The sequence below is a fragment of the Ornithodoros turicata genome, chromosome 2 (assembly GCF_037126465.1).
Source record: "Ornithodoros turicata isolate Travis chromosome 2, ASM3712646v1, whole genome shotgun sequence".
Classification (NCBI taxonomy): domain Eukaryota; kingdom Metazoa; phylum Arthropoda; class Arachnida; order Ixodida; family Argasidae; genus Ornithodoros; species Ornithodoros turicata.
In genome coordinates, this window is record NC_088202.1 from 53,712,431 (window position 1) to 53,725,088 (window position 12,658).

Consider the following 12,658-nt stretch of genomic DNA (forward strand, 5'->3'; position numbering starts at 1 on the left):
CGAAAAGCATGTGGCCATCAAGACACATGACGAAGCGAGATTCTGTGCAGTAACTTTTCAATTTGCACGGACGGATATGCACTTGCCTCAAACCCAGTAGGTGATTCAAAGCTCTTTGGTGACGAATACGATCTCAAGACCGAAGGACCCTGGTATACAAGGCCCGCTCGCTGGAGCAAAGAGATATTTTACGACCTACGAGAACGAAGCGCGAGGTTCTGTGAGGGTTCTTTTAGCTTGAATTCGTTGCAGCAGAATCCATATAAAACGACGATATCGTACTTTAATATTTTTTACATAGTATTTTCTTCTCAATGGTAGACTCAAATATTCTCTCGTTTGGTTATCGTTAGTAGGTCTTAAACGAGTGAATCCGGACGACACGGCCGATCTACGCCCTAAATACCATATGTAAGTCTTACCGTTAATAAATTGATTATGTCTCCCACGTTAGAATTGGTGACATTGTTGCCGATGTAAACGCGCAGAACGGCGTAATGCTGAATGCTGTCTTCCCAAAGATTCCAGAAGGACGCTTGACCGTTGTTGGTCTGAAGCCCAAGGTTCGTGTGTCCCGCCAGTCTGACGGCATAAAGCGAGAAGACAGTAAGGTGGAGAGACAAAGCTGCCGTTTCTCTGAATTTCGCGTATTTCCGCGTATGTTGTGAGTAACTCTTTACAAATTGTGCCATGAAATGCTGACACCCGCATCGTCATGTCTCGTTTCGAGAACTCACTGTTAAGAGGGGATGTACCCCGCGCCGTTTCGTCGTTTCTGGGCACGAGATGGCGCCGGGGTCTACCCAGCCACGAGGTGGCGCTAGGGGCGCCGAGTGCTGTAACTTGTGCCGTTGTTCAAGAAGCGCACGATACAGCGCGGGGGCATGTAGTCCCCACAGCATGCGTGACCTTGTTGTTTTTGTTCGCCCCGATTTCGCTCGGGATGCGCGGGCCCGGCCTCTCCATAAGTTCTTCGGTTTTGGCTGTTGTGTATTGTGTAACAAACAACATGCGCTGTTGTGCAATGACGTATAGACCGCGTAGTTGACTTCTGGAGCGCGCGCGGGGCCTTGGATCTGCACACGTTCTAAAAACCACTCCACTCTTTCTGAGAGTGACGCTCTGTGACATGGAAAGGATGACGCAGGTGGCGCCGCGCAGCTTGCGTTGCAGAAGAGTTTTCAGTGGGAGATAAAACCTCGCGGCTGCTTGCTACGGACCTCATTACGTCACGCCAGGAGATCGGACCGGGTCTCCAAGGCCACCCTGTATCGCTCATGGATCCCTTTTTCAATGCGTTTTTGCAAGTTTGATTGCGCCCTGGATACCGCTGAAGACATCATTTACAGGGAAAACATTGTGCGTGGTGGGTCCTGATACACTGCTGGATGAAGCAAGGTTCCGAGCAATGCTACATGAAAAAAAGTCGCTTCCTGTCTCTTTACGTACGGGGTGTGGAACGGAAAATGTCGTCACGATTCTGAAACTGAAGTGTAACACACGAAAAGCGTTTTCTTCAGTCAGGTCATGGTTCCCAAGTCCTCGCATACATATAAAAGTACGAGGGGTGTCCAATAACTTCTAAGCCTCAAATATGAAGCAATGTGCTGACGGTAATGCAATGTTGCATGCATGTTGCATCATCCTTCTGGGTAATAGTTACGAGACACGTGGGCCCTCCCTTCTCATTCGATCTCGCGTCGCGCCGCGTTGAAGGTCGCTATAAGTGACTAATGTCTGAAGCGAGGATGGCATCAAGCATGTGCTGTCATGGAATTTTTGACGAAAGAGGTAACAGGGCGTCAGCATTCATGAGCGCATGAAGAATGTGTACGGAGACTGTGCGTATGTGACTGTCAAAAGGTGGACAGCATTGTGCAGGCATGGCAGGGAGTCTTTTGAAGACGACCCACGGGGCGGTCGCCCAGTTGAAGCCACCAATGGAGGAAATGTGCCGCAAAACGGAATACATTGTTACGACGAATAGGGGTGTGGCAGTTCTTCAGATTGCTACGACACTGGACATTAGTCTGGTTTCATATAAAATATCTTACTAAAGGGACGATCGCATCCGTTTCAGTCGATCTCAAAGCTAGTGTCGTTTTATTCCTCGTGGACCACTGACTACGGTATCGAAAATCCCCCGCGAAATAGTGGCGTAGTTTGACCGTTATTCGTCGGGATACGTGATAAGAGCACGGATGACGGATATTGAGAGTATGCCGGAATTCCCTCTCTGGAAAAACGAGAAAACGTCGTTCCGTAAGAACCAATGAGGGCGCGATTTTGAGAAAAGGAATGCCACGGCCATGCGGGCGTCTCATAGTGTTACGTGGCGTCTGGACGGAGCCTTTCCTCCTCTGAGCGCCACGCTCTCACTCCTCGGCTAGTGACGTCATGCCGCCGGAGTTTCTGCAGCCGCAGAAGCAGCGCTCATCTTTAAAATTCGTTTAATTAATATCTGAGCACTTCTCGGCCGAAAAATTTGACCAGGTAGATTGTAGGCCGATGCGGGTAACATAGTGGGGTATCGGGTTCATAGATACGTTTCCGGATGAGACCGTCCCTTTAAGTATGTCGAAGATCTGTTAGCTCTGGGCGCCCCAAAATGCTGACACGTCAAATGAAGAGAAATCAATTGGAATGTTGTTATAAAATGTTAGCCGTGATGAACGCCGATGATACCTGCTTTTATGGGCGGTTGCTGACTGGGGATGAAACCTGGATCCAACCACTGGGACCCCGAGGGCAAGCAAGAGCCCCTAAAATTCAGGACAGCCTCCGCGGGAAAGATCATGGCTACATTTACGACATGGCGATCAAGGTACGGTAACAGGTGCCTATTATGTCCAAGTGCTTGTTCAAAGAAAAGCACCGGAGAAAATTTCGCAAAAAAAAAAAATGTTGTTTCATGACAATGCCCAAAGCCCACACGGCCCAATAGACGGTATGCAAAACTCAGCGCCCTCTTGTAGCGCGCACGGGAACCCCCAGAATTTCGCCATGTTTGAGGCGCCACCGCGGCCTGAGCGATACACACGACTCTCGTGCACCAGTTCTACCGCGTGTCATGCCACACACATGTGCTGTTCCACTATATATTATTCACGTGGTGAGACGAGGCGTTTAATAGGGAATACAAACCAGGCGAGAGTGCTTCAAATACTTGTATTCTTTACTGCATAGAAAGCATTGGTGGAGCGCGGTCGTTGCTGTGCTGTCTTTGCACTGGTTTGTCATCCCACGCCAGGAGATATTTCAACAGTCTAATAGAGTACATTTGAGAATTATTAGTGCACTGTGTTCATCAGAAACATTTAGTTCAAAACGGCAGCTATTGATGATCAATTATCGTAAAACTATCGGCCGTTTATCGTATCGATGTATATGCTACCGATAGTTTTCCCATGAGTACTAGGTGTTTAGGTGATTTTCTCTCAGTCTTCTGCTTGTTGAGTGTGAAGGGTAATGACACCGCAAATTCATAGAGAATCTGTCTTCCACTCGGCACGTTTGAGACAATATCAGCCTCTTTGAAGGGCCGTGACCACACCTTTGCTCTCTCAACACTGAACTTGTCTTTTCCTTTGATGGCTAGCAGCCACTTCTGTCTCAGGGAAACTGTGTACTAAACTGTCGAAATTTATCCTGGGATGGGATAACAAAACAGCGTTGCGTTAGGTTAACGCGCTCAGCGTCTCGGTGCAGTCAGTAATGACCGCGCTCAGTGCTTTCGACACAATCAACTGTGATACAGGCTTTTGAAGCAGTCTTACTTGATTTGCATTTCTTTTTGAACCCTTCCCCTCGCCACGCAAATAACGTAGCGGAGCAACACATGTATGAAGCACAACACGCGATAGAACAGTTTTACGACAACTTTGTGTATTGCTCCAGCCGAGTTGGGAGCCTCAAAGATGGCGGAATTCCGGTAGTTTCCCATGAGTGCTATTAGATGGCGCTGGGTTTTGCATACCGTGTATTTGCACGCTGTACGCGAAAGCATGTTCCAAGTCGCCAACCACCCGGCCTGCTATGCGGACCTTGCCCTCAGTGGCTTCTTTCCATTACTACACCTTTGAGGTCAGCGATTCTTCGATGATGATGAGCTTAAAGAGGCTGTTGTACACTATTTCCAAGGGCGCGACAAAAAGTTGCCCTCTTTAGTAATCAGGAAACTTGGAAAACGATGTGGCCCTAACGTTATGCCTGCTATGTCAGGCTTAGAACTTATGGAACGCCCGTCGTATACGTAATCAAGTCACATGTACCAATATGTTTACGCCGTGAAATGACAGGCCCGTTATGTGTCCAAAAAGGACTGGCGGAACTTCGGAATGTTGCCGTATATTCTTACAAATAACAGAGTCATTTATTGTTTTACACGCATGGATGTAAAGAAAAAAAAGCCACTGGCCAGCCACAAAAGCCAGCTTTTGTTTCCGATCATAGCTTACCCATGTCGCAGGGAAAGGCCAAATGCAGTCTTGTTGGCTGCTTTCGCACGGACTCGGAACCAATGCGGGACATCAAGGCTGTTGCTGGAATCCATTTCTATGGACTCCAAGAAGAGAAACTCGCAGAGCCCGTCTTCCGGTAACTGGGCTAGCGTCACGTTGTAGGCTCCCATGGAACACACCAGGGGCTTCCTGGTCATGGGTTTCTCTGGTAACAGCAGTTATTTGTGTACTCACTTAAAATGCTGCTATAGACGTTCCGAACATAAACGTCATATCGTCATAAATTGCAGCATATCGTCCCCTGGATTGCAATTGCTCCCCATTTTGGTCCTTTAACCCCGAAGTTTGCTCCCCAGGACTGGAAATAGTCACTGAACTTCGCATATGGTCTTCCGAATGCAACAGTCTACGCAAATATGTGCTCTTGGTCAATTTGATGGCATAAGGCTTTATAACTCAGCCAACATTGCAATTTTCCACCCACACAGAGTAAAAAACAGGTTAGCGCTTCTTTCTTCGCAAATTGTGTCCTATATGTATGCCGCAAGATTTTATATCACTTGACATATCACGACAAGTATTTTCTTGCATGCTCACGAATTATGTACCTGGGACTCTTAGCACAGAATGTGAAATGCAGTCTCTTATTGACGTTAATTTACTCCCGTACATTTACTCCCGAAAGGGACTATTTTTTGTGGCAATGCATTTAGTCCCCAAAAGGAGTAAAAGACCTCGCTTTTTCTAGTGCAGTGAAGACTTAACGGTACCGAAAAGCAGTTGAGGTGCAATCTGGTTCCGGGACGTTCCATCGAATGTCGTTTCATCGAACGTCATTTCGTCGAAAAATGGGCGTTTCATCGAACACCGATTCATCGAACACAGTCATCGAATCGCTTTTTCTTGCGGCCAAAATATTTATCTGTTACAAATGCGTTCCCGTTAAAAACTGACTCGAGCAAGCTTTCCCTGCTTCCAAAGAAAACGCTGTTAGTTACTACCATGAAGCAGATTCTCCGTTCATGGCCCTATCCGCTGAGATTATGACAGTGGTGTAACGGTACTAATGTTATCAGCCCGATATAGGGAGAGTGTGCAACTAAATGTAAGCAAGATATGCAAAGAGGGTGGACCTGATTCAACACAAGTGTTTTCGGAGGGGTGCGGACAATTGCTCACCGTTGGAGCACTGCAGCCGAACAATAATTGTTCATTCAACTAGCAACAGCCCCACCATGACAAGCACACATTTTTCTGCCGCAACTGAAAATGACATTTTCTGATGTGTAAACTTACTGTACGGTGATGCTATTATTACAGTATATTTTGATTGCACTAAAATCCGCGAAATGTATAAGGACCGCACCAACACATGTATGTAAGGACATACGCGTATGAAGATGCAAGAAAATGTAATAAATTTTGTTGTTAGCATGCTTTTTCGCCTGCAAATCCAATCACTTTTAGCAATCTTTATGACGTACTCGTACTGTTCACAGGAAGCTTCTTTTTCCCATCTCACAGGTAACGACTTCAATGAAGGATACCTTTAGATATCAGCTGTTTCTCCGTTTACAGGTCTGAGGTTTTAGCAGTGAACCTAAAATTTTCCGAAACTGAGGCAGACAATATGAACTGAGGCTGAATATTGAACAATATGAACCGTGCAGCAGACATTTGTGTTTTCTTTATATTTATTCTCAAGAAAGACCGACCGAAAGACAACAAGAAAGATCGCATTGTAGTGGCGGTATCTTTATGAGCACAAGGCCCCAAGATGTAGGCCCCAGCATTCTTGGAAAGTTGTAGTAGCTGTTCGTCAGTACGTAATGTTGGGCACTTTCCAAGGGTATCTGCCACCAACGCCTTTTTTGCACAGCCAGGACTTGCGTAAAGTAAATGTCCTCTGCAGTTGGCCATTTCAGGCACAGGCTTGTTCATCTCTTCTTTCATTAGTTGCAGGTGTGTCTCGATAATTTTAACAAATGAATAAAAGTACAAGGCTTCACTGTTGCATAGTCACTCGACGTGGCCTTCACAGCACAGTGGCGCTACCGCTTGAGACAAGTTAACTCTCCCCACTGCAGTCACTGCGGTGCTGTTGAAGATCTCGAACACATTCTTCTTCATTGACCGCACTACCACCCTTCCAGCTCCGTACTCTCCGCATCCCTCAACGAGCTAGACTCCCGCCCCCTCTCCCTCACAAAATTGCTTGGCCCCTGGCCGCATCCAGCACACCAACGCTCTGCCCTCAAGGCTCTCTTCGCCTTTTTGTACGCCACAGGCCTTCGATCCTCATTGTAACGGGACCCATTACTTCATTCCCCGCTTCACCTCCAGCAATGGGGTAGAGTATCGCCCCCTGCGACGAAACTCCCCACCCATCTTCCTGAAATAAACGTTGTTGTTGTTAGTCTGGAAGAACCTCGTCATAAACATTGGGGAGTGAGGCCAACACCCCTCCATGAACGGAGTGCACGCAACACCCCTCATTAAATAAGATCATGGAAGGGTGTCGTTGCAACGCCCTCTCTGTTCGCGAGTGTGTCCGAGCACCATAACGGCACCATAACGGGGTGTTTAACCGTTTGACTTCCTTTTGACTCCCTTTTTTGTAAGAGTGTACAACGGAAATCCAGCAGTTGTCATGAAGTCCGCGAGTATCACTAAATTAGTTTATGAGAGTTACGCAAGCGGACAATGCTGTAGAACAGTTTTTATGCGTAGAGAGCATGTAGCGACAAAGAAAAATAAAAATAAAAATAGGAGAGAAAAAAGTTCGTTGTAAAGAAGGTTGATGATTTTAGCCTCCATGATTAAGTGCTTACGCTACAGGGTAGCTACCTATAAAAGTTTATCCAACATGACTTCCATCTTGATTGTTTTTCGATAGGGGTTTGAGGGTTTCGATGTTGAATTGGTTTGAAATTTACCACGATGAAAGGTACCATTCCACGCGGACACAGGAATTTTACACCTGCATTGAGTAATTGGTGAGTATGCATGGGTAAAACTGTTACAGGTAGCTACCCTGTACATTTGGAAAGCTACACAAGGAGAAATATGCACGTTGACGAAGCAGTTTTAAAAGGACGCGAACAATGCCGCACTGGAGCACCGATACGAAAAGAAATTTCCACAATCCCCTAAGGTCCTGTGCGCTCGGTCGTCAGACAGCTCAGTACACACGGAGATAGATTTTGCAGAGACTTCGTAGTTGTTCCAAATAAACTTTCAACTTTGTCAGCCGTCACGTGTAAGCAATGAGCTAAGTAAGCATGGAAAATAATGAAAATGCTAGAATAGGCCATTTGTGGTTCCGTCTTTTCGGAGTTTTCATTTGGCAAAAATCGGGGTGTTTACCGTGGCTTCCGGATAATTTTTTCGAGCCTTTCGGAGGTGAACTCCGAAACAAATTCGAAATTTGCCGAACTCTGAAAAGTCTACACCCTAGACATATAGATATGATAGAACTTCGCAGATACATACCGACATAATTGCTTTGTTCTAAATTAATCACCGGGTCTCCACCCTACGAGAATACAGTGGACATCTGTTGCACAGGAAAAAGCCGTCTTACACATTTTTTTTCGATTACAGCTTTCTCCAATGTGGGGATAACCAGTCCACGAACCCGTGCGGTTCCAACTCCGACCCGCCCAACAACCGCAACCCCGAAGAACACAAACTGGAACAGCTTACAAGCCACAAAGGAAAGATTTATTGCCTTATACACCTGTCACATCGAGTTAATTTAGTGTCATTTTAGTGAAGTGCAATCCAACCAAGCGAATGTGACTTTCACTCAGACTTGTGCGTAACGCGTTACTAGTAATTGCGTTACTTGTAATCAATTACTTTTTGAGTAATTTTTCGAGCAATCAGTTACTTTTCTGAGTAATCGATTACTCAGTAATTGATAACGTTTCCTGCAGAGACTAACTCGTCTTTCAGATGTTCAGTCCCAAGCCAAGAGGAGGTCATTGCAATAACGTTCTGGAATTTCCGGGTCTCTCTCCCTAACCTCTTGCTACACCAGTGCTGTGGTACCTTTGTGGTATCTTTGGAGGTATAGTGAGTCAATGGGAAGATCCACGCAATGCACTTCCACAATTGGGTCAACGTCTTCCCGGGTGATAAATACAGTAGACGTACTTATCCTACGCGTTTTTGTTTTTCGTGTTATTTCAGCTGTTTCGCTGTTGAACGGTTTCTTTTTCTTTTTTCCCTCTGAGGCACACAAAGACAGGTATAACTTGCGTGAATGCAGAGCAGACTTGTGCGTAACGCGTTACTAGTAATTGCGTTACTTGTAATCAATTACTTTTTGAGTAATTTTTCGAGCAATCAGTTACTTTTCTGAGTAATCGATTACTCAGTAATTGATAACGTTTCCGGCAGAGACTAACTCGTCTTTCAGATGTTCAGTCCCAAGCCAAGAGGAGGTCATTGCAATAACGTTCTGGAATTTCCGGGTCTCTCTCCCTAACCTCTTGCTACACCAGTGCTGTGGTACCTTTGTGGTATCTTTGGAGGTATAGTGAGTCATTGGGAAGATCCACGCAATGCACTTCCACAATTGGGTCAACGTCTTCCCGGGTGATAAATACAGTAGACGTACTTATCCTACGCGTTTTTGTTTTTCGTGTTATTTCAGCTGTTTCGCTGTTGAACGGTTTCTTTTTCTTTTTTCCCTCTGAGGCACACAAAGACAGGTATAACTTGCGTGAATGCAGAGCAGACTTGTGCGTAACGCGTTACTAGTAATTGCGTTACTTGTAATCAATTACTTTTTGAGTAATTTTTCGAGCAATCAGTTACTTTTCTGAGTAATCGATTACTCAGTAGTTGATAACGTTTCCGGCAGAGACTAACTCGTCTTTCAGATGTTCAGTCCCAAGCCAAGAGGAGGTCATTGCAATAACGTTCTGGAATTTCCGGGTCTCTCTCCCTAACCTCTTGCTACACCAGTGCTGTGGTACCTTTGTGGTATCTTTGGAGGTATAGTGAGTCATTGGGAAGATCCACGCAATGCACTTCCACAATTGGGTCAACGTCTTCCCGGGTGATAAATACAGTAGACGTACTTATCCTACGCGTTTTTGTTTTTCGTGTTATTTCAGCTGTTTCGCTGTTGAACGGTTTCTTTTTCTTTTTTCCCTCTGAGGCACACAAAGACAGGTATAACTTGCGTGAATGCAGAGCAGACTTGTGCGTAACGCGTTACTAGTAATTGCGTTACTTGTAATCAATTACCTTTTTGAGTAATTTTTCGAGTAATCAGTTACTTTACTGTCAAAGTAATTTTTCCAGTAATCCATTACTTTTCTGAGTAATCGATTACTCAGTAATCGATTACTTTACCGGCAGAGATTAGCTTATCTTTCAGATGTTCTGCCCCAAGTCAAGCCCCTGGTGCCATCAGCCTTTGTTGGGCTGTTCTACTATAGCAAGCGGAGGTCATTATAATAACGCTCTGGAATTTCAGAGTCTCTCTCCCCAATCTCTTCCTACACCAGTGTGATGGTACCTAAAGCTTTGGAGGTTTAGTGAGTCATGGGGAAGTTCCACGCAATGCTCTTCCACAATCGGGTTAACGTCTTCCCGGGCGTACAGTCAAATCTCCTTGTCCTACGTGTTTTTGTTTGTCTTGTTATTTCAGCTGTTCCGCTGTTGAACTTTTTTTTTTTTCTGAGGCACACAAAGACGGTTATAATTTTCGTGAATGCAGAGTGCCGACTAAAGTAACGCGTTACTTTTCTACTCGTTACGCAGTTACATTTGGAGTCCAGTAATTGGTAACGGTAATCAATTACTTTTTCCGTACAAGTAACTGTAACGGTTATCAATTACTTTTTTTCGAGAAACGGGCACAAGTCTGCTTCACTACGTGCTTGCTACACGGTTTCAGTAAGTGCCACTTAAGCGATGGTGGCAAATTACGATATAGATAGCAAATTTTGAAGCGTGCGGCACAATACCTTCCTCAGAACATTTTTCTTTGATTTAGAAACACTTCCTGCAAATATTGTTCCGACACTAAACAAATTGTCCTCAATAATGTGCCACAACAGAAAACGCCGCCGCCGGATCGCCGAGGCCACGTTTTTTCGGCACAATGTCACAGTGTACTAAAATAAAATAGACACCTGTTGAAGATACTTGTTTAAGAATATTGTGGTGTCGCGGCCCCTCGCTTTTTCTCAATACTGTTACCTGTATCACCAAGTCTGCCGTCGAGGCTAACACACTCAGTCAGCCGAAGAGACGTGAAGTGAGTTTGGGGAACTCACTAAATTGTTAGTGCACTTTCAGCCGAGTGTCACTAGAAGATGTCGTTTGACAGCACAAAAACGGCACTAAGTGCGAGTGTCACTCGTTGAAAGCGACACTAATTTGGTCCGTCTGACATAACGTATAGCAGCGGTCGCTCTCAGCCAGCCTCCAGAGCAGAATGAACAGCGTGGTGGTGGTGGTGGTGGTGGTGGGGGGGGGGAGGTGATGTAGGGGGAAGGTGCGGTCAGCCTGCTCTAAAGTGGCGGCTCGGTGCACCCAGGGGATGGAGAAGAGGGGAGGGTGAAAGAGGGAGGGGAGAGATGATTGTGGCACAGGAGAGGGAGGGACGTGCTAACCCTCTTGCTCTGGGATTTGGATGGGACACCACAGACAACATGCGAGCATCCCTCAGTAGTCTTCATTGGGAAGCTCCCTGTACCACGGTAACCGCCAGGATTATTGGCGAAGTTACCCCATGAACAGCGTGGTGCAAACACTCAGCGCTTAAATCCCTTCTCGGGGGAGGAGGATACACGTGTACGATCGCGCAGATATGGCGCTCGCGATATTGTATCATATCCGCGATCACATGTTCCGCTCCACACCAATCCATAATCTGAGGGAGAACGGAATGCCTATACCAAGGGGTACTGCATCTTGCTTTCACTACAATTCTGCCTTTGTGATCCGCTCTTCTATAGTCGCTCAACCTAACAACGGTGCCCTGTATCGGAAAGCTCCATAATACTCTAATTTGACGAAACCATGAACGGAACATGTCACATGGACCATGTTCGAAACATAGACTCCCAGTAGTTAAACATTTGAGGATGTACCTCCACTGCCGGCCTCGGTGGCTCAGTTGGTAGCGTGTTCGCCTTCTGATCCCGAGATCGCGGGTTCGAACCCGGCCGATGACGCCAGCAACTTGGTGGTAGGGTACAAGTTGCTTAGACACGCCGTCTTACGCGAGGGACGTTAAATACGGGGTGCCGTGTGATGAGCTTTCATCGCACGTTATAGAACCCTCAGGTGGGCAAAAGCAATCCACAGACCGACCGCTGTGGCGTCGCTCATGATGTCAGTTGTCTCGTGATGTAAACACCCAATTATTATTATTAGTACCTCCAATGCGTATGTTGAACAGGGCTATATGGTTGTTTGATTTGTTTCTTACATGGGTTCAGGAGAGGGGAACTGAATGTGCTTACGCGTGGTGTTGCTGCCGCCTTTACTGGCCGTGGTGACAATCCTCCAGACCATTGTGGGCTGGACATTGACGCTTCCCTCTTTCATTTCTTTCAGACTTCCAGCTGCACCGCTTTCGTCCATCAGCTCCAGCTTCTCTCCTCGCACTGCATCAAAATAGCGAAATCGCGTGAGCATGACTTGCAAGACTTCGCTGCTACGGGATTTATTGTGTAATATATCTAGTTGAATTAATTGGTTCGAATAAGGTTTGTTTGCTGGCGAAGGGAACAAAATATGAGGGATGTAAGAACATCTTTTCCGAAGACATATAACACCATAATTTAGATTCCAAATCGTTCCTTGTCATCTACTGCCCAACAGTAACAGACACTATATAGCAGGCCACTAACAGACCACTAGCAGGACGCACAACCATGTGCATTCTCCCCACATGGCCATCACGGGCATCATTCACCATTACATCATGGAAAACGATGTGACGTTGAGTGATGGGCTGCGATGTGAAGCGATGTTGAGGTCGATGTTGAGTTATGGCCTGTCGACATGATGCGTTGCTGAAGTTGATGTGGAACTCTTGGTTTTGATGTTGATGTCTAATGCTGGGTTTTCACGTTGGATTACACTGTTGGGCTATGAATTTGAAGTCGAATGGGTGATGATAGCGACATGATCTGATGGGCTGTGAGTAGGGCACACCATGAAGGATT

At 46.1% G+C, this 12,658-nt stretch overlaps 1 protein-coding gene across 3 annotated transcripts in view; it reads right to left on the reverse strand.

Moving 5' to 3' along the window:
- The window catches only part of LOC135383492 (uncharacterized), a 63,516-nt gene that overhangs the window by 29,011 nt on the left and 21,847 nt on the right, over positions 1-12,658 (reverse strand). For all 3 annotated transcript variants that reach the window (XM_064612919.1, XM_064612920.1, XM_064612918.1), the window contains 3 exons: positions 11,951-12,094; positions 4,458-4,665; positions 423-582 (listed from right to left, as the gene is read on the reverse strand). In XM_064612919.1, coding sequence (XP_064468989.1) covers positions 423-582; positions 4,458-4,665; positions 11,951-12,094 — 512 coding nt within the window. The remainder of the gene's footprint in view (positions 1-422; positions 583-4,457; positions 4,666-11,950; positions 12,095-12,658) is intronic.